The sequence below is a fragment of the Danio aesculapii genome, chromosome 3 (genome assembly GCF_903798145.1).
Source record: "Danio aesculapii chromosome 3, fDanAes4.1, whole genome shotgun sequence".
Classification (NCBI taxonomy): Eukaryota; Metazoa; Chordata; class Actinopteri; order Cypriniformes; family Danionidae; genus Danio; species Danio aesculapii.
Genome location: NC_079437.1, coordinates 29,389,106 through 29,416,997, shown reverse-complemented (window position 1 = coordinate 29,416,997; position 27,892 = coordinate 29,389,106). Strand labels below are relative to the sequence as shown.

General features: G+C 36.2%; 2 protein-coding genes across 5 annotated transcripts in view; one reads left to right on the top strand and one right to left on the bottom strand.

Moving 5' to 3' along the window:
* mybpc2a (myosin binding protein Ca) overlaps nucleotides 1-7,922 on the bottom strand; it is a 59,259-nt gene extending 51,337 nt beyond the window's left edge. For all 3 annotated transcript variants that reach the window (XM_056453592.1, XM_056453593.1, XM_056453594.1), the window contains exon 1: nucleotides 7,850-7,922. In XM_056453592.1, the coding sequence (XP_056309567.1) occupies nucleotides 7,850-7,871 (22 nt within the window). In that variant the 5' untranslated portion in view covers nucleotides 7,872-7,922. The remainder of the gene's footprint in view (nucleotides 1-7,849) is intronic.
* A 6,936-nt stretch (nucleotides 7,923-14,858) lies between these two features.
* On the top strand, nucleotides 14,859-27,616 carry emc10 (ER membrane protein complex subunit 10). 2 transcript variants are annotated; one of them, XM_056453591.1, is made up of 8 exons: nucleotides 14,859-14,991; nucleotides 15,166-15,232; nucleotides 15,326-15,438; nucleotides 15,867-15,980; nucleotides 17,975-18,159; nucleotides 24,199-24,292; nucleotides 26,642-26,744; nucleotides 27,309-27,398. In XM_056453591.1, the coding sequence occupies exons 1-7, from the start codon at nucleotides 14,896-14,898 to the stop codon at nucleotides 26,726-26,728; spliced, it is 756 nt and encodes a 251-aa protein (XP_056309566.1). In that variant the 5' UTR covers nucleotides 14,859-14,895; the 3' UTR covers nucleotides 26,729-26,744; nucleotides 27,309-27,398. The 2 variants fall into 2 exon arrangements, with proteins under 2 accessions (XP_056309566.1, XP_056309565.1); XM_056453590.1 differs by lacking the exon at nucleotides 26,642-26,744 and having other exon boundaries at nucleotides 27,309-27,616.
* Nucleotides 27,617-27,892: the final 276 nt, after the last annotated feature.

Here is a 27,892-nt window from a genome sequence, read left to right as displayed (position 1 = left end):
TTAAGGTAAGTATGGACATAAAACATTAAAACATAAATCATTCAGGTAAGTATATCATATTTCTATGACTTCCTTTGTACACTTCTACACTTGCTTTGTATAGAAAGTAAACTTCAAAAACACAAAATTCATTCATTTTCCTTCAGCTTAGTCCCTTTATTCATCAGGGGTTACCACAGCGGAATAAACCACCAACTTATCCAGCATATGTTTTACAGAGCGGATGCCCTTCCAGCTGCAACCCAGTGCTGGGAAACACCCATACATACTCATTTACATTCACACTCATTACGGCCAATTTAGTTTATTCAATTCACCTAGAGCGCATGTCTTTGGACTGTAGGGGAAACCAGAGCACCCAGAGAAACCCACGCCAACACGGGGAGAACATGCAAACTCCATACAGAAATGACAACTGGCCCAGCCGGGACTCGAACCAGCGACAATCTTCAAACTATCTTCTTCTAATCAGAAAACAAATCTGGAACCACTTGAGGGTTAGAAAAAGATAACACCAAAGATGACCTTTCATGTTGTGCAAACTATCCCTTAAACAGCGCACGCAAATAATCAAGAGGAGATTTTAGCAGTTCTGCTCTTCAGCCCTTCCAAACTGCCACAAGCAGGCTGTATGTTTTAATATTACGGTAAAGCTGAGCCATTACATTAGAGCCTTTGTGAAGTAATATATTAATGTGACACCTGTTTTATTTCAGCTCCACTCCAATATTAATGCAAATGCACAATTTATAGCGCGCAGCCTCATACTGACTCACTTTTGCAATGCTATCATTACAGAGTCTCCATAATCATAGAGCAATATGCAGAGCCACACACATCTCGCAACCCTTCTCCACTGTCAACATGCCCATTTGTAAAATCACACACCCTCCTAAAAGCTTTCTCAAGGCCACTGGGTCTATTCTGGAAGCTGTTTATTAAGGAATCGTGCTCCTTGCCAGTCACCGTGGCTTCAGGAGATCCAGACAGACTTTATCTTGTCAGGTCCACACACTCAGCACTAAGCGGGCCACTTTGAGTGGAGGGTGGTCAATGTGATCTTTAAGAAGCAATGAACTAAAAGAGGGCATCGTGTGTGGCCTGAAGTGTGAAGGAGGCATGAATGAGAAAACCAAAGAGGGACAGAGGAATAGATGAGAGAAAGAGCAACAGGTTACGCTCCAATGAAACGAGCCCGTTATTTGACACCGAACCTGATGTCATGCTCACAGACTGGGATTAACACTAAGTCATGTGGCTGAGCAAGAAGGAAAAAGTGAATCGCTACAGGGAGCAGGCAGACTTCAAGAAGGGATGGTGACATAACACATACTCGTATGACCTTGTGTTTGTTTTTTAGAAGGGTCTCTGGAGAAGGTGGCGTTTGTTTGTTAAATGCATGTCTATGACAACCAAACGATGTGCATTATAGGAGACTGAGCTTAGTTACATTACAGAGTGGTTTTATATATGATTGATGTCTGATGCAAAATAACTAAATATAGAAACTTGATCTCTATCCATTAAATGATATGCAAGTTAATACATTAATGGGTTATGTAAAAGTAAAAAATATACAGTTGAAGTCATAATTATTAGCCCCCCTTTGATTTTTTTTTTCTTTTTTAAATATTTCCCAAATGATGTTTAACAAAGCAAGGAAATTTCACAGTATGTCTGATAATATTTTTTTCTTCTGGAGAAAGTCTTATTTGTTTTATTTCAGCTAGAATAAAAGCAGTTTTAAATTTTTTAAAAACCATTTTAAGGTCAAAATTATTAGCCCCTTTAGGCTATATTTTTTCGATAGTCTACAGAACAAACCATCGTTATACAATAACTTGCCTAATTATCCTATCCTGCCTAGTTAACCTAGTTAAGCCTTTAAATGTCACTTTAAGCTGTATAGAAGTGTCTTGAAAAACATCTGGTCAAATATTATTTACTGTCATCATGGCAATGATAAAATAAATCAGTTATTAGAGATGAGTGATTAAAACTATTATGTTTAGAAATGTGCTGAAAAACATATTCTCTCCGTTATACAGAAATTGGGGGGAAAATAAACTTCATATATATATATAATAATAATATATGATTATATATAGAAATAATAATTCTGACTTTAACTGTATACATTATTCGATTTTAAATAAATAAACCATAAATAAATAAACCATAAAGGGTTAGTTCACCAGAGAAATTAAAATTATGAACATACTACTCATTCCCAGCACATTCTCACTCCCAACTCATCATTCTCACTTCTGACACATAAGGACCACTTCTCGTTACACTTTGATGCTCAGAGAAACCCCTGAGAGAACCCCTATCGTTCTATGACACGTCTTTCAATGCTTTAAATTAAAAACCTTTGCTGTCAATATGGTGATGCAAAAAGCTTCTGCAAGTTAATGGTTATGATTTAATGACGTATTGAGTAGTATTTTGGCTGCTATTGAGAGTTTTTCCTAAAGAGTTTTCAGTCCAAAGTATTTTATTTACTAATGTTAAACTATGAACACAACTATGAGCACATAAACCAGCTCCTAGAACTAAACCTAACCAATACATGTCAATACAAAACACAGGATATAGCAGGCAGATACAGTGCTGAGCATAATTGAGTTCACCCCATTTTGAAAATGAATATGTTAACCATTTCTCAGTGAATATGTGTAATATATTTGGGTGCATTTAAACATTTTAGTTTTATTAAACAGATTTAGTTATTAAAAAAGTATTTTAGTCACAGAACATTTTTAAAAATGGACAGATAATACATTTAAATTCATAAGAAATATTGCAAAAAAAATTACAAACTACAACATTTCAACAAAATTGTACATATTTTTGTTTCTCTTGATTTTTGCCATTTTTGAAAATTGTATTTAATATTTTCCTGTAACATATAAATTTGGGCTATTCATTTTTGAACCAAGTTATTTTGTTAGATAAGCTCCAGATTTGGCTTCAGTACTGACCAAACTAATGTATATGCACAAATATAATATTGTAAAGCATCTTATAGAATATATTCATTTAAATGAGAGATTTGTGAGGGGTGTACTTATATGCTGAGCATTGTACAACAACTATCGCCATTTATTGAAAAGATATGAATAATCCAAGTCTTTAGAGAAAGCACAAGTTGTTTCTGAAAGGAATTGCCACCTTCATTCACTGCACAGCTCAGATGTTGTCTGTAAACAATTCAAATAAGTAATATATACTTCGGTTGTCAAATGCTATTGGCTATCTCTGTGTCTCATGACCAATTGCTTCATGCTAATGCGCTAGGCTAGAGAATTTATTTGAATTGGACGATATCAGCAAGCGAGAGTCGAATCCTCATGAATTACTCTGTTCTTCTCATAAAGACTTGGTAAACTTCACAGCACTTGGTATACTTGTTTTGCAATAAATACACTGACTCCACTTTTATTTGCCTGCTGCTCATTTATGTTGTTCAGAAGGGGGTAGGTTTAGGGTAAGGTGTGGGGTAGGTGCTCCAAAATAATTTTAAACTATGCAATTTTATAAAATGATCAGTATTTTACAAATACACTCAAACCATTTAATAGGACTCCTAATGCGAATGACCAAAAGCATCAGAGGACTCCACGTGTAGTAAAAAACTATGCTACCTATGCTACCTGAATATTTTAGATGAAATCAGAAAGCTCTCTGACCCTCTATAGCACAGGTGTCAAATCCAGTTCCTGGAGGGCCGCAACTCTGCAAAGTTTAGTTCCAACCCTAAACACACATGATCAAACTACTTAAGTCCTTCAGTTATGTTTGAAACCTACAGGTAAGTGTGTTGAAGCAGAGTTAAAACTAAACTGTGCAGAGCTGCGGCCCTCCAGGAACTGGATTTGACAAAGGTGCTCCATAGACTGTAGGACTGTGCGATTAATTGAAATTAAATAAAAAAATCTAAAAAATGAAAGCTGCAATAATCAAGCACATCTTGTCAGTAATCAGTAGTAAATCTAGGCCAGAGGGCATACATATATAGATAATTGGAAAATAAAACAGAGCAGTCTATTTAACTGCTTTTATTGATATAATGTATCTAATAAACACACAACTACAGGCAGCACCAAAATTATTCACACCCCTGGGGTATATGAATAATTTTGGGCTTGACTGTAAATAATCATGTCACAGAATGATTTATTTCAAACACTCAAATGTAGTTAAATGGTAAGTTCAGTTATTATTTAAGAGTAAAAACATGTCATTAAATGTGGTATTTTGCATGGTTATTTGGTGTTTTACTCTGACTCTAATGGCAGTATGATGTTTTGCCCATAGTAAACGTGCACCCAGACCTGATGCAGGTGAAGAGACAGAGGTGAACAAAGTTATATACACAGTTTTTTTGCCCAAAAGTGTTCTTGTATTTTCATGTGATTACAGTTAAATATAATGTTTTTGGTTCCTTTTCTTGACTTTGAGCGTCTTGGCACTCTTGCTGTCTATGGAGGATGACAAAGCTTTTGTATTTTATCTAAAATATCCTAATTTGTGTTCCGAAGATGATCAAACATCTTAGGGTACTGGAACAACATAAAGGTGAATAATAAAGAATAAAGAGAATTTCTATTTTTGGGTGAATTAAACCTTTAATATTTGCATTAAGTTTTATGTATTATACAGTATCTTTCATCGCTTTAATATTAATATTTTCATCTTTTACCGATCTACATTTTCTGATCAGCTCTGTTATGCTGGTCAAGCAATTTGTAAATATGACATGTATTGTCATTTTAATTAATCATTAAAATGAAGAAAATTTATATGATATTTATGGACCCTTTTCACAAGCCTGTTATGACGCGTTTAACGGTCATCAGCATCTTAAATCCTTGAAAGATTTTAAAATTCAAATTGTTTTATAAACATTTATATGTATTTATGTATGTAGTATTTCATCTTTGCTTCAAATTACAAAAAAAAAACAAAAAAACAAATACCTTTTGTGCGAGGCGTTAGTAAAGGAAGTAAATTTCACGGTATTCTCTCCTCTGGCCGCCCTCATCAGTCTCACACGTTTTTTTTTTTTTGCTTTTTCTGAAAGTCTTAATAAAACCATCAAGGTGTTTTTCTTGCAAATATTTATTCAGCAAATAGGATTGCAAAAAAAATGATTTGTTGTACTCTCCTATTCACTGCGCTCTAAGTTTTCTCAACTATGACGACTTCCATACTGAGAAACCCAGAAATGTAACTTATATTGTCTATTATTTAATATATGTTAGTCTAAATGATTCTGTTTCCTGAGAATGTATTACAAATTACTCCATCTTCTTCTAAATATCTGGAAATTCCAGTTTCATTTACAGTAATTACAACCATGCTGATAATTTTTCTTCAACAGCGTCCTCCTTTAAGCAGCTTAGTGCAAGAAATTATTTCCCTGTACATTTTCAGAGTATTACGGCATAGGTTTTGCTTATTATCCTGCTGTTGCTGCAGTAATGTCATCTCTCTGAGGATGACTTAAACTTCATCACAGAAATTCAGCAGCAGCCTGAAACATTCCACAACCTTTAGTTCATTTTGCTATCCATTTTTTTCTATATTTTATCTTCTGCGAAATCCATGAGGAATATGAAGAAGGTCATATTTTTGAACCTCAGTCAGTAACACAAGTTCACAACATCATTACATGGCTGAACATGGGTATCCTTTGACATCATCTTCTGAAATTTGATGCTAATGATCACATCTGCTGGTGACACTCTAATGCCTGCAATTCATTCTCTGTAAAAGTGCCATAAAAAGGTGTGGCAGCAAAAGCCTTTACCTCTGTTCCAGTGCCAGGAACTCAACAGTGTGTTCAGAACTAATCCACTCCAAATATACCTACTCCTTTAAAGACTACACTTCATAAGTTATCGATTTTAAAACGTGCACTACTTAAATCAATAGATTCCTTCTCATAATTATAAGAATGTCACCTGCAGGGTCAATGAACCATTCAGTGTTTGAATCAAGGTCTTTACCAAATCATTTCTGCAGGCAAAACATCACATTCACACAGCTCTATGTGTATTCCTATATAATGAGATTTGAGTTTGATCATTTTTCCCTCTAATGCTGTAGTGTAATTCTACCATAGGCTAAATTTATATCAAAATGAATCTGTACAAATGTTTAGAAATACATTGTCTATTGGTTGATAATTTAAGAATATGATAAACACAATACACAAGGATTACACCGATTGTTATCTTTATAGTCAACACTATTTGCCAAAAATTAGACCCAGTCTTCAGATCTTGGTCAATTACGTAGTGTAGTTTTTTATTTTAAGACTATGATTCCATTGAATTTGAGCTAATCTAACATAATTATTATGATGAACTGATTTTAAAACACATAGGTCCAGATTTAATACAATGGGGAAATTATTGCAAGTCTACAATCCCATAAAACTGAGGATTGGAGTATACATTTCTGAAGTTGATCCACTGTCAATGCAAAAACAAAAAAATTAAGGATACAAAATACTATTAGAATGTCTTTGGAATTGGATGCTAATTGCTTAAAATGCAAAAATTGCCATTGGCCCAATGTGGAAAATCATGTCTATAAACCGACATGCTAATTACGCCCCTCCAATTGCACTGATGTATGCAAAGAGTGCTCGTGATGAGATTTTGTCAGCATTGTTATCACTCTTGAAGTGGATTTTTTCCTGTATGGCAATAGACTCAGTTTTCTGGACTGCAGTCATGAACTTAAGAATGTGCATAGCAAAAGACGTGTTCAACATGGGATGTCATAATGTAAAAGGATTTATTCAAGGAGCTCTGCATGTGTTAGAGTGGTTCAAAGCTATTGCCTAAATGATTAAAAACCACAAACAGGACAACAGATCAAGTTTCCCATATTTTATAAATATTACTTTTTTATATTTATAAAAATATTTTAACAATTAAAAGTCATCAACAGCAATAAATACACATAAGATAAAATACATAAATAATAATAATAATAATAATAATAATAATAATAATAATATTAGATAAAGATTTAAAGGTTTACCTTTGATTAAATTTTTTTTACAGTTTTGAAAGGATTCACATTTAAAAATATTTCATTTAAAGTTTCTCCAGATAAAAAAAAAATCATTGTCTAATAACCTTAAAAATAGGGCATTCAACAAGTATATGTTTAACAGTTTGGTTTCTGTTGCGATATAGACATTTTGTGGATTCTTCTTCTCTGAGTAAATGTTCATGTGTGAGTCTTCTTCTGTAAGCATGTATAAAGTTTGCAAGTCTACGATGCCTAATGTTTTGATGCCTAAACCTGTGCGCATTCCATCCCGGTAATCACCACCAAGACATAAAGTTTAATCTGATGGCTATAGAGTGTCTTCTCCATCTAGACATCTTTACTGCCAAACCCCAAACTGAAAATTGACCTCTCGCTCCTGCTGCGTCCAACCCAACCTATAAAATTCATCTTTCAGCACCTGTCACTGCCAAAGCGGTCTAAATGCCTCCTTACAATAAGTTAAACATTCAGACCAATGATTTATGTTTTAAGCAAATAAAACTAAATCTTTTTAAGACTTTCATAAGCTAACACAAAGTAATCAAGATTGAACCCATGATTGTCTAAAATCTAAAGCTTGATGACTGAAATGATCAACGAATAAATGTTATTATGGACATTAAGCGTGGGCCAGACACTCAAGCTATCCCCCAGTCCCAGTATAAGAGCATCACTTACATTAACGTGGCATATAAAATGATAAATAGCGCCGATTAAAATACGGAGCAGTGTTAAATGTAAAATCGATGCTAAAAATGAACTTAAAGAGGCTTACCTGGCTTCTTCGGCTCAGGCATGGCGGTCTGTCATATGTCGGTCACCCTGACTTTTCTTTTCTCGCGCACTTTACTCATCTTTCATCCCTTTTATTCCCTCCTCCCTTGGCAAGCGTGTCGTCCCCATCCTTGAGAAAGATAGAGAAGGGTGGGTGAAGAGAGAAAAGAGTAATACAGGGAGAGAGAGAGAGAGTGTGTGTCACTTGAGATCTTAAGGGAATTACAACTTGGATGGAAGGAGCAAACAGAAGACTGAGACAAGGGTGAAAAAATGATGACATTAAAACAAACAGGGTCTCTCTTGGGCAAACCTGTTAATTGGTTATCTTGTTGATGCGAGCCGTTAAGCAGGCTGTTTGCTAATGGCATGACATACGCGCTGATCATTTGATTGACAGGTTGTTTGAAAACATTACAGTGGAGCTGCTAGACACTTGTGATTGTCTATGAAGAGACTGTTATTTCAGAAAAATAAGGGCAAGAACAGATTCGAGTATGCTGACATGCTGTCAAGAGGTTAAGAGGCTGACCTTTGAGCTCTCAGATGTCTCTCTCCTTTCTTTTCAACAAGTGTATGTGTTGCTGACGTGCGATTCTGCTCACTCATTAGGACACTTCTTCACAGGTCACAGGGTGAATATGAGAAGCGTGCCGTTTTATGAATGTAATAAGGATAAACAAGGAATGAAAGGGGTTCAACTGAAGTTCTTTGATAGTGGTTTAAATAGAGATGTCAATGTAATCATGAGATGTTAAAACAATATTATAATTGCTCAGTGGTTAGCACTGTCGCCTCATGGTGAGAAGGTTGCATGTTCGAGTCCCAGCTGGATCAGTTGGCATTTCTGTGTGGAGTTTGCATGTTCTCCCCGGGATTCTTCTGGGTGCTCTGGTTTCCCCCACTGTCCAAAGACATGCACTTTAGGTGAAGTGGATAGACTAGTTGGCCGTAGTGTATGAGTGTGTATGAATGTTTTCCAGTACTTGGTTGCCGCTAGAAGGGCATCCACTGTGTAAAACATATGCCGGGTAAGTTGGCAGTTCATTCTGCTGTGGTGACCCCAGATGAATAAAGGGACTAAGCCAAAGGAAAATTAATAAATGAATATATCAAAATATGCAGGTAACAGGTAATATCTGTAACAATCTATTTAAATATATTAAAAAATAAAAAATATTTTAAGAAATCTATATTCAAATGTTTTCTTTTTGTGTAGGGAAAACAGTCAACAAAAATCTGCAGATGATAATGATTTCTCAAAGAGTGTGTGATACTGAAGCTTAGAGAAATGGTTTCTGAAAATTCAGCTTTGAATCAGAGAAACAAATTATGTTTGAAAACATTCATTCATTTTCCTTCGGCTTCGTCCCTTTATTCATCAGGGGTCACCACAGCGGAATAAACCACCAACTTATCCAGTATATGTTTTACACAGCGGATGCCTTTCCAGCCGCAACCCAGTACTGGGAAATACCCACACACTCTCACATGCACACTTATTCACTACATCCAATTTAGCTTATTCAATTCACCTAAAGCACATGTCTTTGGACTGTGGGGGAAATCAGAGCACCTGGAGGAAACCCACACCAACACGGGGAAAACATGCAAACTTCACACAGAAATGCCAACTGACCCAGCCAGGGCTCGAACCAGCGACGTTCCTGCTGTGAGGCGATCGTGTTACCCACTGCTCCACCGTGACGCCCTCTGTAACAATCTGTTTAATTTTATTTAAAAATTTAAATGTTTAAAGAAATCTATATTCTCTCAAATATTTTCTATTTGTGTAGGAAAAAATGTATGTGATTCCACAAAAAACTATTTCAATTGATAGCTATAAGAAAAGTTGGACCAAGTCAACAAATATCTGCAAATGATGATTTCTCAAGGATTGTGTACCACTGAAGCCTGAAGAAAGGCCATCTGAAAAATCAGCCTTGAATCACGGAATTAAATTATGTTTGAAAATATATCAAAATTAATTTTAAACTGTACAAATATTTTATGCTAAACTTTTTTTTTTTAACTTTTTTTTTTAAATATGATTAAATAAATGCCGTCTTGATGAGTGTAAGCATTCAAAAACATTACACAGTCTTATTGATGGTGGCGCAGTGGGTAGCATGTTCGCCTCACAGCAAGAAGGTCGATGGTTCGAACCTTGGCTCGGTCATTTGGCGTTTCTGTGTGGAGTTTGCATGTTCTTCCCATTTTCGCGTGGGTTTTCTCCCGGTGCTCTCGTTTTCCCCACAGTCCAAAGACATGTGATACAGGTGAATTACATAGACTAAATTGGCAGATGTTTCCCAGTGATGGGTTGCAGCTGTAAGGGCATCCGCTGTGTAAAACATAAGCTGGATAAGTTGGCGGTTCATTCTATTGTGGCGACCCCAGATTAATAAAGGGACTAAGCCGAAAAGAAAATGAATGAATGAATCTTATTGACACTCCAAACTTTTGAACTTTCCCAGCAGGCAGGACGTCAACATGACATCAGCTTGACATTGTATCCGTTTAAGGTGGAAATAAAAATCAGGTTGATGTCAGAGCCCAACGTCAGACCGACGTCAGTGTCCAACATTAAACAGACGTCACTTTCCAATGCAACTTAAAACCAACCATATATTACGTCTAATGATGTTACAGCTTGACTTTGTGTGAACGTTACCACTATGACGTCAATCAGACATTTTGATTGGCACACCTGATGAATAAATGTCAGTATCTGGCGTCAATTTGATGTTGGTTTAAGATGTTGGCTCGACATTGGATTTTGGTCACTTTCCAACACAACCTAACATCATTGGATGGCAAAATAACAACCTTAGATGCTAAATTTTGGTCACCCAACATCAAGACCTAATAACCTAATATTAACGTCTGTGTACGTTGTGTGCCTGCTGGTTTGGTGTACATTTTTAAAAAGATTTTACTTTTTTACTTTTTTATTTATTTTATTTTTTTTTTAAATATAATATTACTTTCAGCAACTAAACCTATGATTATAACACTACAATTTTACATTTTACAGTGTAATACAGTGCAGTGAATGAAATTATCAACAAACAAATATTTTTATGGATGTCAAGTAAGCATGAGATGATAACCATCCGTGGGCATACCGTGGTTTGCAAAAACCGCCAGAATTTTAAAAACGCCAGAATATTCTGCTATACAGTTCCTATATGTAAGATTTTTTATTTACATGTTTTATTTATTTTGTTTTAGGACAACAAAGTCTCCAACAGAAAAGATCTACAAAGATGCTGTTTTAAATTGTAATAAAATGTGTTTTTGAAACAAATGAAGACAGCAGTCAATGATTCATTTGAATTATTTAGCTGGTTACTGTTCCAAAATATTATAAATGTTTAATAAAATAAAAAAAATTTGTGTTCAAAGGGAAAAAGTTTTCGTTTTTTACCCAGACTTTTTAAAAGAATATATTACAGAGCAGTAATCACTATACTGTCAAACCGTGATATTTTTATCCAAGGTTATCATACCGTCAGAATCTTATACCAGCCCATACCTAAAGTCAAGTGTAGGCCAGACACTCAAGGATTCTGCTATATATTCAACTTTCAACTTATTTTTCATCAAATAAAATATCACATAATTAAAACCTGACTAAAACACATGTGTGTAACAAAATGAAAAAAAACTACCAAAGTAGCCTAATATTTTCTTTAAAAAAAAAACCTAGAAGCACAAAAGTAAATAACATTTCCATCATGAAACTCAGTAGTCACTAAATGCCCTGTGTGCAATCTGTACAAAAAAAATGCCTTTTTTAACAACCAAACTGCAAAGATCAGAGTTTAGTCACATCCCTGGTGTTAAGACTTGAAGTGTAGAGTTCAACAACGCTCTATTTAGCTTGACACACCAATAAACACAATTTTGAACTTTAATTTGCGGTAGAGAAGACTGGTCAGAGACTGCGCTATTCATAGAAAGTGCATCCTGAGAGGCAGATGTCAAGGAGAAAAGAGAAAAAAAAAGACAACTATGACAGAGAACACAAGACAGAAGAAGCAGTGGACAGTGATATATTGAAGACAGCAGCCAGGAAACAAGATACTTCATGCTTCGTAGAGTGCTAACTCAATTTATTTGAGTCAATTAGACATAATATGGGCTCGGTAAAGTAAATATAAATCATAAGTCACAATATAGAAGCTCTCATCATGAAATATGTTACTCTGCTTTATGATAAGGCCAGCGCAGAGAGTCTTATGACACACACACATGCATTCACAGTGACGAAATGGCTAATTATAGGTTTGGAGGAGCGCAGGGCTCACTATTGTCTGAAGGCGTGCTGACAGTCAGCGATGGCTAGATGGAGGAGATATATATTCGTTTCAAAGCAGGAATGTCTTGGGAATCACATGGCAAAGGGTGCATGGAGAACCCAAGCCCTGCTGCTGAAATGGCCCATTAATCATACAGGCGCTTTTCGAGATGTGTGTTCAGTTATGGAAATGCCAATACGCCACGCTGTATCACTTACCCCAGTGTCATCTGATTAATGTAATTGAAAGGGCGTGCGAGTGTTTGTTTTTCTCCTTCCTCGGATCTTAATGGCAGCCTGTTGGTCCCGTACCGAGTGGCGCAAATAGGTACACTATCGATTTGGGAAAAGTAGAGTGTGAGATAATCACTAACTTTGATTTATGGAACAATAGGAACAGAACAGTACAGGGCAAAATGAGTTTGTGGGACGCAACAACTGTAATTGATTGCAATCGATACTTGTTATTGATTAACCCGTGGCCCTGATGGCCCGTCTGAAACGGTTTTTCGATGTGGTTATAATCTTATAGACTCTCTACAATGACAGGTAATCAGGTAAATGAGTACATTCTCAAGTGGAACTATAGCCTCTGCTGTTTTTTGTGTACGTGTATGTTTGGTCATGTCTGTAACTATAGAATAGTTCATTTATTCATTCATTCATTTCCTTTTTGGCTTAATCGGGGGGTCACCACAGTGGAATGAACCGCCAACTTATCCAGAATATGTTTTACGCAGCGGATGCCCTTCCAGCCGCAACCCAGTACTGGGAAACACCCATAAACTCTTGCATTCACACACATACACTTCAGCCAATTTAGCTAATTCAATTTACTTATAGAGCATGTCTTTGGACTGTGAGTGAAACCAGAGCACCCGGAGGAAACCCATGTGAATACGGGGAGAACATGCAAACTCCACACAGAAATGCCACCTGAGGCTCAAACCAGCGACCTTCTTGCTGGGACAGCACTACCCACTGCCACCGAAAACAAAATCTATGCAATGAGGAGCTGTCAGGGCCCACTAGAGCCCCCTATAAAACAAAGTATAAAACATTTAAATAAAAAAAATGGTGCCAAACTTTATGAATTTGTAGAATAAATTTTTTTTTGCAATAGTTTCGATTCTCGCAGAGAGATTCTGAAAGTGAACAAAAATAATTTCCATCAATCAGTAACATTAAACGATTAAGCCACGTTTCATTAGTTTCTACGTGTGTATTTGGTGTCGGCACATTCTCCTGTGTTACAAAACCACACTCTAGTGTCCAACTCCCGTCATTACATTTTCTTTACCTGTGATAATGAACCACAAACCTGTAACACACAGAGTTGTGAAGGATGTAACATGACACACACAAACACAGTGTTCAGTTCACTCACCGTGAGCTCTTCAATCCTTCTGCGCATGTGTCTGTGTCCGGTTGTTTACTCGCTGTTTTTTTCGTTTTATCCGTTTGACAGATTGCAGAGGCATTTGTAACGAATGACTTATACAGTAACATGTTTCTCAAAAATATCAGAAAACTGGACCGCTGCGTAATAGACACAGTATAATCTAACTCTTAAAAAGATATAGATTAACCGTATATGGAAAAATATTCACGTCATGAAAATAACTACAAAAACAATGCGAACAGCGACTCCTACTGGTTCAAAGATCCGTGTCGCAAAAAAATTAGGTGCAATTCAACTTCTTAAACTGAGGAGGGCAGTGCATCACTGACTTTCTTTCCCCTATAATGTAATTAAAATGAACCAAATATTGTGAATTCTTTTAAAATAAACGCATTAAACAACCTGTTTTAACTTGCGGAAGAAGAAAGAAATGATTATGAACCCTAAAAAGGCTTGTATTATTAATATTTAAATTTAAAGATTGTGTATAATGCATTAATAAATCTATTGTATCCAGTTTAAAAGTAGAATCTTCTGAAATGCACAAAAGACTGAGTCCCGCTGTATTACTCAGGCTGCACTGCAGTGTCTATTCACAGGCGCGATCCCACTACTGATCGGCACGGGGGCTTTGACCTGCTCCGTCTCCGACCTGGGCCGGTTCACCCCTCCTTAGACGACCTGGTAGTCCCGGGCTCCCCCAGGAGCACCATATCGATACCGAACTTAGTGCGGACACCCGATCGGCATAGTCCACTGCAGCCCAGAACCCCTGAGCTCAAGCGGTCCGCCAGCCTCAGCCTCCCAGTAGCTTGGATTACAGGCGCACGCCACTACGCCCGGCGAGAGAGTAGAGGATCTGAGCTGCTCTTCAATGTTACTGTGTGCCGGAGCGGATCGCGCCATCTAGTGATGGAGAAAATAAACAACAGCAGCTCTTACTGCTGCACAGTCCGCTTTACATAAAGTCAGTTTATAAAAGATGCTCAAGCAGCTGTGGGTTGTACGTGGGCTATTGTAAAAATAAACTCTTTAAACTTTATTAAATTATGACGTAAACAAAAATGTAAGTGGATTAACATTGTATACTGTAAAACATAAGCAAATGACTTTTATTGTGGTATACCATGTTGGGTCTTTTGTAAATTAAAGACATATGGATGATTGAAAAACGACTTTAGTATAAATAACAATAACAAATAATTACTTTAATCTGCATTTTGTAAGAGTGAAAGAAGCGACGTAACAAGTTAAATGTTTTTTTACTTTTGTTTTGAAACGCAGTGTTTCCGGTACGCACTACGCACAGGGGAAGCGACTCACTCTCGAGGCTTGAGACAAAATGGCTCCGATTAGAGTGTTGTCGCTGGTTCTCCCCATCCTGTCAACTGTAACGTTGTTACTGACACAGTCTGGCGAATGCAATAATGGTCGAAGGGTAAGATGATTGTGTCTGATAAACCTCGCAGTCACGAGATGTGTATTCCACACGGCATTGCAGATGACTTGCACAGAGAGCTTGTTAGCATGCTAGGCTGCTGTCTGACGTTAATCAGTCTTTGTGTCAGCAGATAAATATGATTGAATGTCAATGCTTTTATCCATCTGTCAGTCAGGAGACGCGGTGGACACCGATTTCAGCGGATTCTCGGTGCCATTAGAACACTCGTTTGAAGTGGGTGAGTATATTCAATGAAAATCCATTTTGTGAAAGGATTATTTGTCTCTTTTTAGTGCAAGTGACTCACTAACGTTATTGGTCTGTGTTTCAGATGATGTGCCAAGATTTCGACTTCGTGGTGCGCTACAGTTAAGGGGTGGAAGGGAAAACAGTGTGTATCTCTCACAAAACCAGCTGTCAGAGAAAGACAGGAACACACTTAAGGTGAGGACATGCCATTGAAATAATGTCGGTTTTATATTCCCACATTCAGACCTTCTTCTTAATAATATCATTTCAGAAAAGTCTTATTTGCAAATTCAAAATAGTGAAATCATACTAGCAGTTGATGGCTGTCAAAGTACAACATTGTTCACAGACAAATAAATATTGCAAATGTTGTTTTGAAGTCATACTTGCATCTTATTTCAGGCCGAATATTTGAAGTAGCATGGTAAACAATATAGGGAGCATGTCACAAGTTGTCACTGAACAAATGTGCAAACATAAAACCAACTTTACCTCAATGAACATGCCATGTAGCAAAGCTCAGATTTATTTATTTTTTTGGTCCAGGACAGACTGTCAATTTGAAATGTCCTAACTCTTGTCTCACTGGTGTAATTTTGTGTTTCTCTACCTGTGTTTTTCAGGATGTGGCAGCAGTTGACGGTCTGTACAGGATCCGGGTCCCAAGAGTCTCTCTACAGGTGGATCGACAGACAGAGAGACAGTATGAAGGTTACCTTACCGCATTCGTTAGAGCTGTAAGTCAACTGCATGCAAATACCTGCATAAACATTTTACCAGTATTTAAAAACTTTAAATGTTGATGTTTACATTATGCAAGTGAAAGATAAAATTGAAAATATGCGCAAATATATATGAAAATGGTTCAAAATGACTGTGAAGATGTTCATAATGTTACACAAGATTTCAGTTTGAGAATCAGATGAGAGATCATAATAAACTAGAGTGATAATACTGAAAATGCAGCTTTGCAGTCAGCTTCAAACTGTTATAAATAACTTATTAAATATATCAACATGCAAAAATTATTTTAAATGTAATAATTACTAGCTTACAACCCACAGTGTGGAATGCACGTGACCCACTGAGGAATATCTTTTTTTAAACTTGTAGGTTAATCTAACATTTAAAACAAATGCGGAGAGATTGCCTCCCGCGTCATTCAAATTACGCGTAGGAAAGCATTATGGCTTCTCAGTAAAATATGATGACGAAAAAAAAGTTGTGGTGGGACCTACCTAAATGCTTTCTTTATGCTGTGTTCACACCAGACACGGAACGCGCAGATAAATCTCGCTATTCGCGTGTAAATATCCACGTGAACATTTGAGTTTACTCGCTTCATTCGCGCATCAAATTCACTTCAGAACAGACGCGCGGATTCGCATGATGGGCAGGGCTTCTGTCTGCCCGGTGACTCTAGCTTCGTTGCTAAATGGCTAACATGGATTTTATTTAGAAAATAAGGGTTTATGTGCTTTATGAAGGCTGAAAAACAGCGTCAATACGTTTAGGGCCGTGTCTGAGTCCACTAGATCCTTTCAGAGGTGCAACCTCTGTGAGCTCATAAACTCCTCCAGAAACTTAACCTGGATGATGAAGGCTTTCAGCGGTGCTTCTGACTGAGCCGAGCCCAGGTTAATGAACTGGTGTTGGCTGGAGGATTTCCCCTCGGGACACCAACAACAGGCGCTACATCACAATCACGCCCCCACAAGAACAGGCTCCTGATTGGTTAAGGCGGCGCAAATGTCCGCTGAAGTTCAGATTTTTGAACTCGAGCGATTCGCGCGAAACACGCGTTAAGGGTATTAGTTAAAGGTGTTTTCTGTCACTGTTTGTTTAGCCTGCATTGATGCATTCAGTGTAAAGCTGCACAATTAAACATTAAAAGATTGTGATCTCAATTCAAACCCGCGCAACATGAATGATAAATGATAATGATTTGCATCTGTTTATTAATCCTTCGATGCTCTGCTTTCAAATCTGCGTTTGATCGAGAGTAATTCAGTTTTTAATTTTTTTTCAGTTAGTTACAAACAAATAACACAGAAGTACTGGCAGAACAGTTTATAGTTCATATATAAACACTGAACTTCATGATAAAGATTAAAATCACAGATTAATGGAACTTGACGCTGGTGAATGTTCTAGCAATTACATTGTGTAACCAATGGGTGGCGACAAACAACCATCAAAATTATGTCACTGAAAAGGCTTTCAAAAATGATCCACCTATAATGAAACATGACGTTTTATGTGTGAGTTGTTGAACCATGAATTGAAAATAAATATTATATGTTGTACAAGATGTTTGATTTCTATATTTAGCATTATCAGCAACAGCAGCAAAGATCGTTTTTCACATTGAATATTTTCCTTTTTTTCAGCTAGTTCTTTCTTGATTTTTATTTTGATAAAAATTACAGGTTCTGTTTGTTAAAACCAATGGTTTTTGCAGTAATATTTTTGTTTAAATTGAAAGCAAATTACATTTGTCTCTCTTTTTTGCTGATCTGAAAAAATGGTGCGATCCGTGACTCACTACAGGTGTGATCCGAACCGTGAGATTTGTGATTTGTTACTATATTATACACACCATTACTGTTTTACTGTATTTGTGATTAAATAAATGCCGCTTTAGTGTGAAAAGAGAATTTGAAAATCATCTCCCTGGCCCCAAATTCTCAAGCGGTAGTCAAATATAAATCTTGTCCATCTTTTTTTGCAGTGCGCTTTGGTGGAGTCCCACCTCAGTGATGTCATCACCCTTCACACTGATGTCAGCGGATATGTCATTGGCATTTCTATAGTGACGATCCCTGGTTCTTGTCGTGGGATAGAGGTGGAGGATGAGGTTGACCTGGAAGTCTTTAACACAACAATAAGCGTCATGGCACCAGTCACTGCACCTGTGTGAGTGTTTAGGCAGGCACACACACTCTCTCACATATACATGCTAAAAGTATTCAGGCAGCCTGGATGCATAACTTTTTCCCATATGGTATTAAGTTGTGTTCAAACATGGCTCTTGCGGTGATTTGGATTTTGTCGAGACCCCTCTGTCTTATTTCATTATATTCTCTATCACTTTTTCGTCTACAGTTTAGTGCACAAATACACTTAAATGTACAAACTCATGTTTACAAGCATCAACTGAAAGTAAAGATGTTGATGGCAGCTACCACTTTTGCTCAATCTGTTTTGCACAGTATACTGAAGTATTAGTATAATAAAATATTAATATAATGAAGTATTAATTTAATGAATAACCCCCGTGGGGACCCGGGGTAGAATAGGTCCCTAGCACCCCCTTGCTGATCGTAAAAGGCGACAAATGGGGCGACTTGTTTGCCGTGAGTTGCAACCCGTGTCTGTGGAGAAAGAGATCCTGGTATTTGAGGAATGTGGGTAACTGCGGTTCCCTCAACACCAACACAGTGCTTTGGCTCCAACTTCACATAGACGGGAGGTTGGATGGGCTCAATCCAATCAATCGGCTGGTCAAGACTTACTTTGTAAGACAATGGCTAAAGGGTCAATCGAGGAACGTGAACTTTGTTCTGCTTACTCGAGTATATTACCTCTGTATCCTTGATGCATAACTGGAGGATATCCGCAGCTCTATGCATCCCCTTGTTGGGCTCCGAGGTGGGTGAGGAGCAGAAGTAATGAAACAAATTCTATACAAATATGGCAAACTCAAAAAACCCCAAACGACTTAAATCAGATGACGACTCAGAGAATGGATATACGACTCCTCAAAAAGGTGATGCATGGCAAAGATTCATAATTCTAGAATCAACTCAAACGGAAATGCCGCTGACAAAACTATCACCTTTTGCTATACAAAAAGGTATCGCTGGAATTGCAGGAACAGTTAAAGATGTGAAAAAACTCAGATCTGGACAAATACTAGTTGAATGTTTGAAAAAAACTCAAGCGGAAAACTTGATGCGTGCAAATATACTGGCCAATGTACCTATGAAGACTTTCTATCATCCCTCTCTTAACAGTAGTAAAGGAGTAATACGTACGAGAGAGCTGCAAGACATGGATGAGGCAGAGATCCAAATGGAATTGATGCAACAGGGTGTAATTCATGTAAAAAGAATTACAATCAGGAGAGAACAGCAGATTATCAAAACTGGAACCTACATCATGACTTTCAATAAACCACATCTACCAGAAAAGATCCATTTAGGATACCAGAGTGTACCAGTCAACACATTTATTCCAAATCCGTTAAGATGTTTCAACTGTCAAAAATTCGGACATGGTTCTGCAGGATGTAAAAATAAACCATTATGTACAAACTGTGGAGAAGAAGGACATGGACCAAGCTGTAATAAAACAGCAAAATGCAGCAACTGTAAAGCAGACCATCCATCTTCATCAAAAGAGTGCCCTGTATGGATAAAAGAAAAAGAAATTCAGAGAGTTAAATGTACGGAGAAAGTAAGCTATACAGAAGCAAGAAGAAAGATTGAAGAATCACCAATGTTTAAACTCAAACGATCATATGCATCTGTGGTAAAACCAATCTTGAACTCTATAGAATGCCAAACAGATTTGACTTGGTTAAACAATGATAAACCTCAATGCCTAAACAAAAACCAAAACTTAAATAAAAAGAAAACCCAAAATGCTTCAAACCAGACTCAAATGGATGAAGATCAATGCCAGATAATAGAACCCAACGTTTCATCAAAAGGAAGGAAAACACAAACAACCACTACTGCTCAATCATCAAAGAATAGTTCAAGTAAAAAAAGTCACAAACCAGAAACTCCAAAAGATGTGGAAATGAAAGAGATCCTAACTTCCAGAAGCAGAAGTTTATCCCCAAAATGTAACCACAAAAGTACTGTTCTTGTTTTACCTACCTAAATATGAAGGACTGCATAATCCAGTGGAATTGTAGAGGGTTGAAAGCAAATTTTGCTGAAATGCAACGACTATCAACAATTTTTAACCCTATTGCGTTCTGCCTACAAGAGACTCACTTAGAACCAAATAACAAAATAACCTTTAAAAATTACAAAATATTCAATGCATTTGGTAGAAATGTACATAGACCTTCAGGAGGATCAGCTATAGTAGTTAGAAGGGATATAATTCACAGTTATGTAACATTGAATACCAATTTGCAAGCTGTTGCTGTACGCGTAACCCTCCACAAAGTTATTACCTTATGTTCCATTTATATCCCCCCTGATGTTACTATAACCTTACAAGATATGGATAATCTACAACAGCAGATACCATCCCCAGCCATATTCATGGGAGACTTAAACAGCCATAATGCGTTATGGGGAGGAAGCTACAGGAACTCAAAGGGAAAAGTAATTGAGGACTTCATTTTAAAAAATGACCTGTGTATACTAAATGATGGATCATATACATACCTGCACCCAGGACATGGAACTTACACTGCCATTGATATAACACTCTGTCATCCTTTAATAGCTCCAGATTTTTCATGGAAAGTCTGGAATGACTTAAGTGGAAGTGATCATTTTCCATTGATTATTACCTCATTAGGTACTCAAAGACAAAGAACCCCAAGATGGAACCTTAAAAAAGCAAACTGGTGCAGTTTTGAAATACAATGCAGTGAGAAATACAGAGAAATGGATCAAGTAAACCATAATTCAATAGAAGTTTTTACAAATAAACTGATTGAAATTGCAGAAGAAACCATTCCAAAAACATCAGGACACCCATATCGAAGAAATAATCCCTGGTTTGATGACAATTGCAAAAAGGTCATCAAAGAACGGAAAAAGGCAGAAAGAATATTTAACAAACATCCTACGAATGAAAACCTCATTAAATTGAAAATATTAAGATCAAAAGCAAGAAGGACTATTAATGAAATCAAGAAACAGAGCTGGAAACAATACATCTCAAATTTAACATCACAGACGCCAACTAAGAAAATCTGGGATATGATCCGAAAAATGAAGAACAAAGAAGGTGGATCACAAATATGTCACATAAATAATGGTAGCACCCAACTAACTAACGAACAAGAAATTGCCAACAACCTTGCAAAAACCTTTGAAAGAAACTCATCCATAGAAAATTGTCTTCCTCAATTCCAAAGAATACAAAGGCAACAAGAACAAAACCAGATTGACTTTTCCTCTGATAATGCTGAAATGTACAACAAATCATTTACAATGGAAGAACTACAAAAAGCTTTGAAAAATTCAAAAGACACTGCAGTCGGTCCTGATAAAATCCATTATCAGTTTTTAAAGCACTTACCCTATGATGTGTTGTATCTCCTTTTAAATATTTTTAACTATATATGGACATCTGGAAAGGTACCATCTTGTTGGAAAGAATCTTTAATCATACCAATACCTAAACCAGGTAAAGACCACTCAGATGCCAATAATTATCGCCCTATAGCCCTTACCAGCTGTCTGTGTAAAACAATGGAAAGAATGATAAATGATCGACTTGTATGGTCACTGGAGAAGGACCAAAATATTAGTAATTATCAGTGTGGATTTAGAAGAGGAAGAAGCACAATAGATCACCTTGTAAGACTGGAATCTTATGTGCGAAATGGTTTTATTAAAAAAGAACACACTGTAGCAATATTCTTTGACTTGGAAAAAGCCTATGACACTACTTGGAGATATGGAATTTTAAAAGACTTGTATGAAATGGGTTTTAGAGGACATCTACCTGTTTTTATCTCTAATTTTTTAACAAACAGGTGTTTTCGAGTTCAGATAGGAACAACTCTGTCAAATAAATATATTCAAGAACTTGGTGTGCCACAAGGAAGTATATTATCAGTTACATTATTTAACATCAAAATCAATAGTATTGTAAATGCTATTGGTTTAAATGTATTCTGTAGTCTTTATGTGGACGATTTGTGCATCTGTTACAGAGGAAGAAACATGAATACTATTGAAAGACAATTGCAACTTTGTATTAACAAAATGCACGACTGGTCAGTCAAGAATGGATTTAAGTTCTCCAGATCAAAAACTGTGTGCATGCATTTCTGTCAATTACGTTCTCTTCATCCAGAACCAAGTCTCTTCTTGGAAGAAGAACCTATAAAAATTGTAAAAGAAACTAAATTTCTTGGACTCACCCTGGATAATAAGCTCTCCTTTATTCCACACATCAAACTCCTAAAAACAAAAACCTTAAAAAAAATGGATATCCTTAAAATTCTGACCACAACAAAATGGGGTGCAGATTGTACTACAATGCTTCGTCTTTATAGAACCATGATCAGATCCCAAATGGATTATGGAAGTATAGTGTATGGATCCGCTAGAAAATCCTACATTAAAATGCTGGACACTGTACATCACACGGGACTACGAATCTCATTGGGAGCATTCAGAACATCTCCTATTCAAAGTTTATATATTGAAGCAAAAGAACCATCGCTTGAAAGACGACGTTTAAAATTAGCACTCCAATATGCTGTCAAACTGAAATCAAAAAGAGGTAACCCAGCTTATCCTTCAATTTTTCACCCTGAATATTTACAATTGTATGAAGACAGACCCAACTACATCAGTCCTTTTGGAATACGCATGAAACCCCACCTGAAGAATTTGGGTGTTAATATGGAAAAACTTTCATTACCTGATTTGAGCCATATTCCTCCTTGGTGCAACACGAAAATAAGAATCTTATGGAACTTAACCAAACAGAAGAAGTCCTTGACTCACCCAAATGAATACAAACAGGAATTCAAACAAATAACAGACAGCCTCCCTCATCATGAACACGTATACACAGATGGATCAAAAACAGACAAAGGAGTAACAGCAGCAGTGGTGTTTAAAGATGATGTCTTTGGTACTCGGATTCCAGGAGAAAGTTCAATTTACACAGCAGAAGCTTATGCAATAAATATGGCATTAGATCGAATGGAAAGGACACAGCATCGTAACTTTTTAATTTGCACAGATTCCAAATCCTGTCTTCAAGCTCTTGAAGCTTCTAAGTATGATCACCCCATAATGTCCATGATTTTAAAGAAAATGACAACACTAGAAAACCAGAAGTTCAACATTATCTTCTGTTGGATTCCAGGTCATATGGGACTTCGTGGAAATGAACTGGCTGATGAAGCTGCAAAAAAGGCTATCTCCTTGAATGTGACCGAATGTTTAATTCCTCCTGATGATTTGAAACCCACCATCAATTTATACATAAACGAATCATGGCAAAGAGAATGGGACAACTGCATCAACAACAAATTATATGAAATTAACCCGAAAATAAATGAAAGACATTTAGCAAATTATAATTTCGAAACCAGGCATGATCAGACGGTCTATACCAGATGTCGAATTGGACATTCTAGGTTGACACATTCATATTTATTAAATAACGAAGAATCACCTAAATGTAATATCTGCCAGACTGCTCTCACCATCAAACATATTTTGTTGGAATGTAGAAGTTTAAATTCCATTAGACAGGATTTTTATAAGGAGAGCACTTTGATGGACATTTTTAAAAACGTACCACCAGGAAGAGTTTTACATTTTTTATCAAAAATAGATCTGAAAAACCATATTTAACTTTGAATAAATTTTTTGTAAATTTTATCTATTTATATTCTATGTATTTGTCTAAGTAATTTATTTATTTATTTATTTTTTATATAATACGAATTTGTTTTTATCATGTAATAGTTTAATGTATATACATTTGGCCACGAAATAGCCATAAGTTGCTGATGTGGCAATAAATATGTAATAAATAAATAAATAAATAAATTTAATGAATAAGATGTATGCTGTCTCACATTGTTTCTTAATGACCATATGTTCATCATATGATCAGTAGGCAATATCTCTTAAAATAGATTATTTATTGATTAGATATGTAAATATTGCGTCATCAGAAGGTTTATTATTAGATAATTTGAAATTGTTGTCTCTCATGTCTCTTATTTAGACCTGAAACAGCCCCTTATATTGAAAGGATGGAAATGGAAATGGAAAAGAAAGGCAAAAACCCACAAGAGCAGAAATCCTTTTTTGCCAAATATGTGAGTATATATTATTATTATTATTATTTTAATTCAAAATTATGTGTCATTGGCTTGAATTGGGCTATTTTTGTTAACGTCACATTATATTATGTTCATACGAGTGTTTGTGTTTGACTGATGATTAATTCAATTATATTTCCCTGCTATCTAGGAAAGAAGTTACATTTTATTGTTTTAATTAATTGCATTAATCTCCTCTCGTCCTTTATTTTACCTCCTTTCGTAGAATAACTCCTTTCTAAATGGCCTCTATTCCTGCTAATAGTTCTCCTGTGTTTCTAATAGTTTCTCCTGAGTTTTTTTTGTCTGTGTGTTATCTTGTGTTTTGTAACTAGTGGACTGCATTGTTAAGCTCAAAGTTTACTTAATTTTTTAAAGCTTATGCGTATATGGGTATACTTGCTCTTTCAAACCCACAGCCTTTCAAACCTAAATCACCATGTTGTGCATGTACAGTACACTGGTATTCCACTAATGCTAAAACTAGTTCAACACGTACTGTATGCAGACCATTGCATTGGCATAGAAATCGTAAATAATGTAATTTGGCTTTAATCTGTAATTTGTCATCTTAAAAATAATAAGGTATTGTATATGAGTTTTTCATGTTAAATTTAATCCAGATTACAACAATAATAATAATGTTATCAAGTGAACATTATAAAGTCTATTAAATATAATAATTCATTTTAAACTTTTTATATGGTTAAAGATAGAATGCAAATAATTTTTTAAAATAAATATATACATTTCTCTAGAACAGGGGTGTCCAAACGTTTTTTTATTTTTATTTTTTATGAAGGACCAAAAACCAAATTTGATTAAGGGTGTTGGGCCGAAGCTGAATATACCAAACTGTATTATAAACAGGTTGCCATGGTAACCTCCTATTTTAATAATATTTAAAAATAAATGTAAAAAAAAAATCATATTAATAATGACAAACATTTTTTTTCTTAATTTTTTACTGTTTTGTACATTTTATACTATACTTATAATATATTAAAACCATAAACAATCTCATTTATAACACAATGGAGTTCAATGATTTTTGATTTACAAAATAACCATTTTTACTCTATAGTAAAATATTTGTCCTGTAAGTGTGGTTTAATCAATGTGCCAAACACATATACTGTATATGTCAACATCTTAAAAAATGTGTTTAAGGGTTTCAAGACCCTTTAAAAAAATCTGAAAAATTCACATTTATTTGAAACATGTTATTTCACTTTGCTTTTTTTGTAATTCATAAATTCATCAATTTAACAAACAAACATAAGGTCGTGTTAAATTAGAATGACGATCTCTGCTGAAGGCATTCGCCCCAACCTTCCCCATATCCTCCCTCTCTTCTCAGATGGGACGGCGGGCCAAATCAAAGGTTATCATGGGCCTGTCGGCGTCAGTGGTGTAGTGGTTGGTGCGTCGACACATGCACTCCGGTGCTTATTGGCAACCTGAGTTCAATTCCCGCCTTGGGTCCTATGCGGATTCTTCCCCTCTCTCTGCTCCCCACCCTTTCCTGTTAATACTCTACTGTCCTATCAATTAAAGGTGAAAACCCCGAAAAAAAATGTATTTAAAAAAAAAAAAAAAAAGGTTATCATGGGCCAACTTTGGGCAACCGTAGTTTGGGCATCTCTGCTCTAGAATGTACAATATAAAACAGTAAATGCATACATGTAACATATGCTCTATAATAAATGGCATGGCATAATCAGTAATAATGCAAATCTGTCCCATATTATAAAACCAATAGCTGACTATCAGTAAAGCTAATTTGAGGCCTAAAACAAAAGTTCTATTTGCCACTGGTTCTAAATCTATATTAAGTTTCTTTCTCTTGTTGAACACAAATTAAAATAATTTGAAGAACGCTATGAACTAAAAGCTTTTGACTTCCATAGTATTTTATTTATTTTTTAATTTATTTTGGATATGGATGTTATTGTCTACCATTTCCAGCATTGTTTAATCTTATTTTGCATCCAATTGAAAAAAGGAAACTCACAAAAGTTTACTTTGGAACTACTTGTAGAGGAGTAAATATTCATTATTTAAGTCAACAATCCCTTTAAAACTGAAGTACACTTTGGGCTTTTCTATGTTTTTGTGTGTTGGATTTTGAGCCAACCATTTTTTCACTTGCTGCTCTGCTCCATGTTGAAGTTGCTAATCTGTTCTGCCCAGCTGTGTGTGTATATATACACTCACCTGCATTAACATCTTGCTTTTTTGTGACTGAACTCCTAATTCTCTAGCAGCGCGTGTCACGGTCGGCTGTTCTGCATTTACTGTGCTGTGTCTGTGTTGACTTTGTGTCGGTCTGTGCTGTGTTTCCAGTGGTATTTGATTCTGGGAGGTGCAGTGTTCCTCATGGCCACCAGTTCAGCACAGACCCCACCAGGGGGCGCCAGAGAGCAGAGCTGATTTCCATTCATTTCAAGTACTGAAATCTCATTTAGCCTACTTGGTTACTCTGTCTCTCCAGCCACATTTTTCATCATGTGTGTGTGTGGGCCTGCACACGCACCCACATGCATACAAACTCAAATCCTCTGACCCTTCCTCTTTCAGCTTGGTGTTCAATTGTTTGTGTGCTTTTTTTTGTGTACATTTCCTGCTGGGTCATGACCAAATCGGTGATGTTTTGATCAAATGTGATCTTTCTGACTCAAAATCAGGTCGGCGGGTAATATTAGCTGCTCAGAGATGTTCATGACCCACTCTGCCTGCTTCAACCCTCCCTGTTTTTTCAGTCTCATTTCTCCTGGTTTCTCCCTCCTAGTTGCAAAGTCCTTTTTCAGCAGTAGTAAGTGGTGGAGGTCGGATAAAGAGAGAGTAAGGAAGGATGAAACTGAAAATGATTTGCTTGGGTAAAACTTTGCCAATTAATTGAATGGGCTGTAATTGTCCTGCTCCTAATCACTGACTCTGGAGAGGAACCGTCGTAGGTTTTGTCTCAAAAATGTGTTAAAAGCTTCTGTTGTGTTTGTCTTTTTTTTTCCAGTGGATGTATATTGTCCCGCTTGTTCTATTCCTGATGATGTCAGGAGCTCAGGATCAGTCCGGAGGCGGAGCTGGAGGAGGGGCGGCCAATGGAGGAGGACGATGATTCCCATGACGACAAAAAACTCCTGCGTTGTACATAATAATTTAAAGCAGATTTTGAGTTCATTGAGACCCAGAATAATATGTGTACATTCACAAACGAAGGATTGATGTAGAGAAATAACGATTGAAAAGCTTAACTTATGACTGCATTGTTGATTTGTGTTTTTACTACTGATTTAATAAAATAATTTGATGACCGCTAAAGTGTCTGTGTAGTTATTTAATTTAAGCAGTGGCACTTTTCAAAAATTGAAAATTTGCCGTTAAACTATTAAATATAAGTATATGACTATTAAAGATATTGAACTTTTTTGTTTGTTTGTGTTTAGGTGAAATGAGAAGTTTATTTATATAGCACATTTCATAAACAGGTAATTCAAAGTGCTTTACATAAGCAAGAATAAAGGAAACAGAAAATACAAGAAATATCGAAAACAATGAAATGATAAAAAAGCTGATTATAATGTTAAATCAGATTTT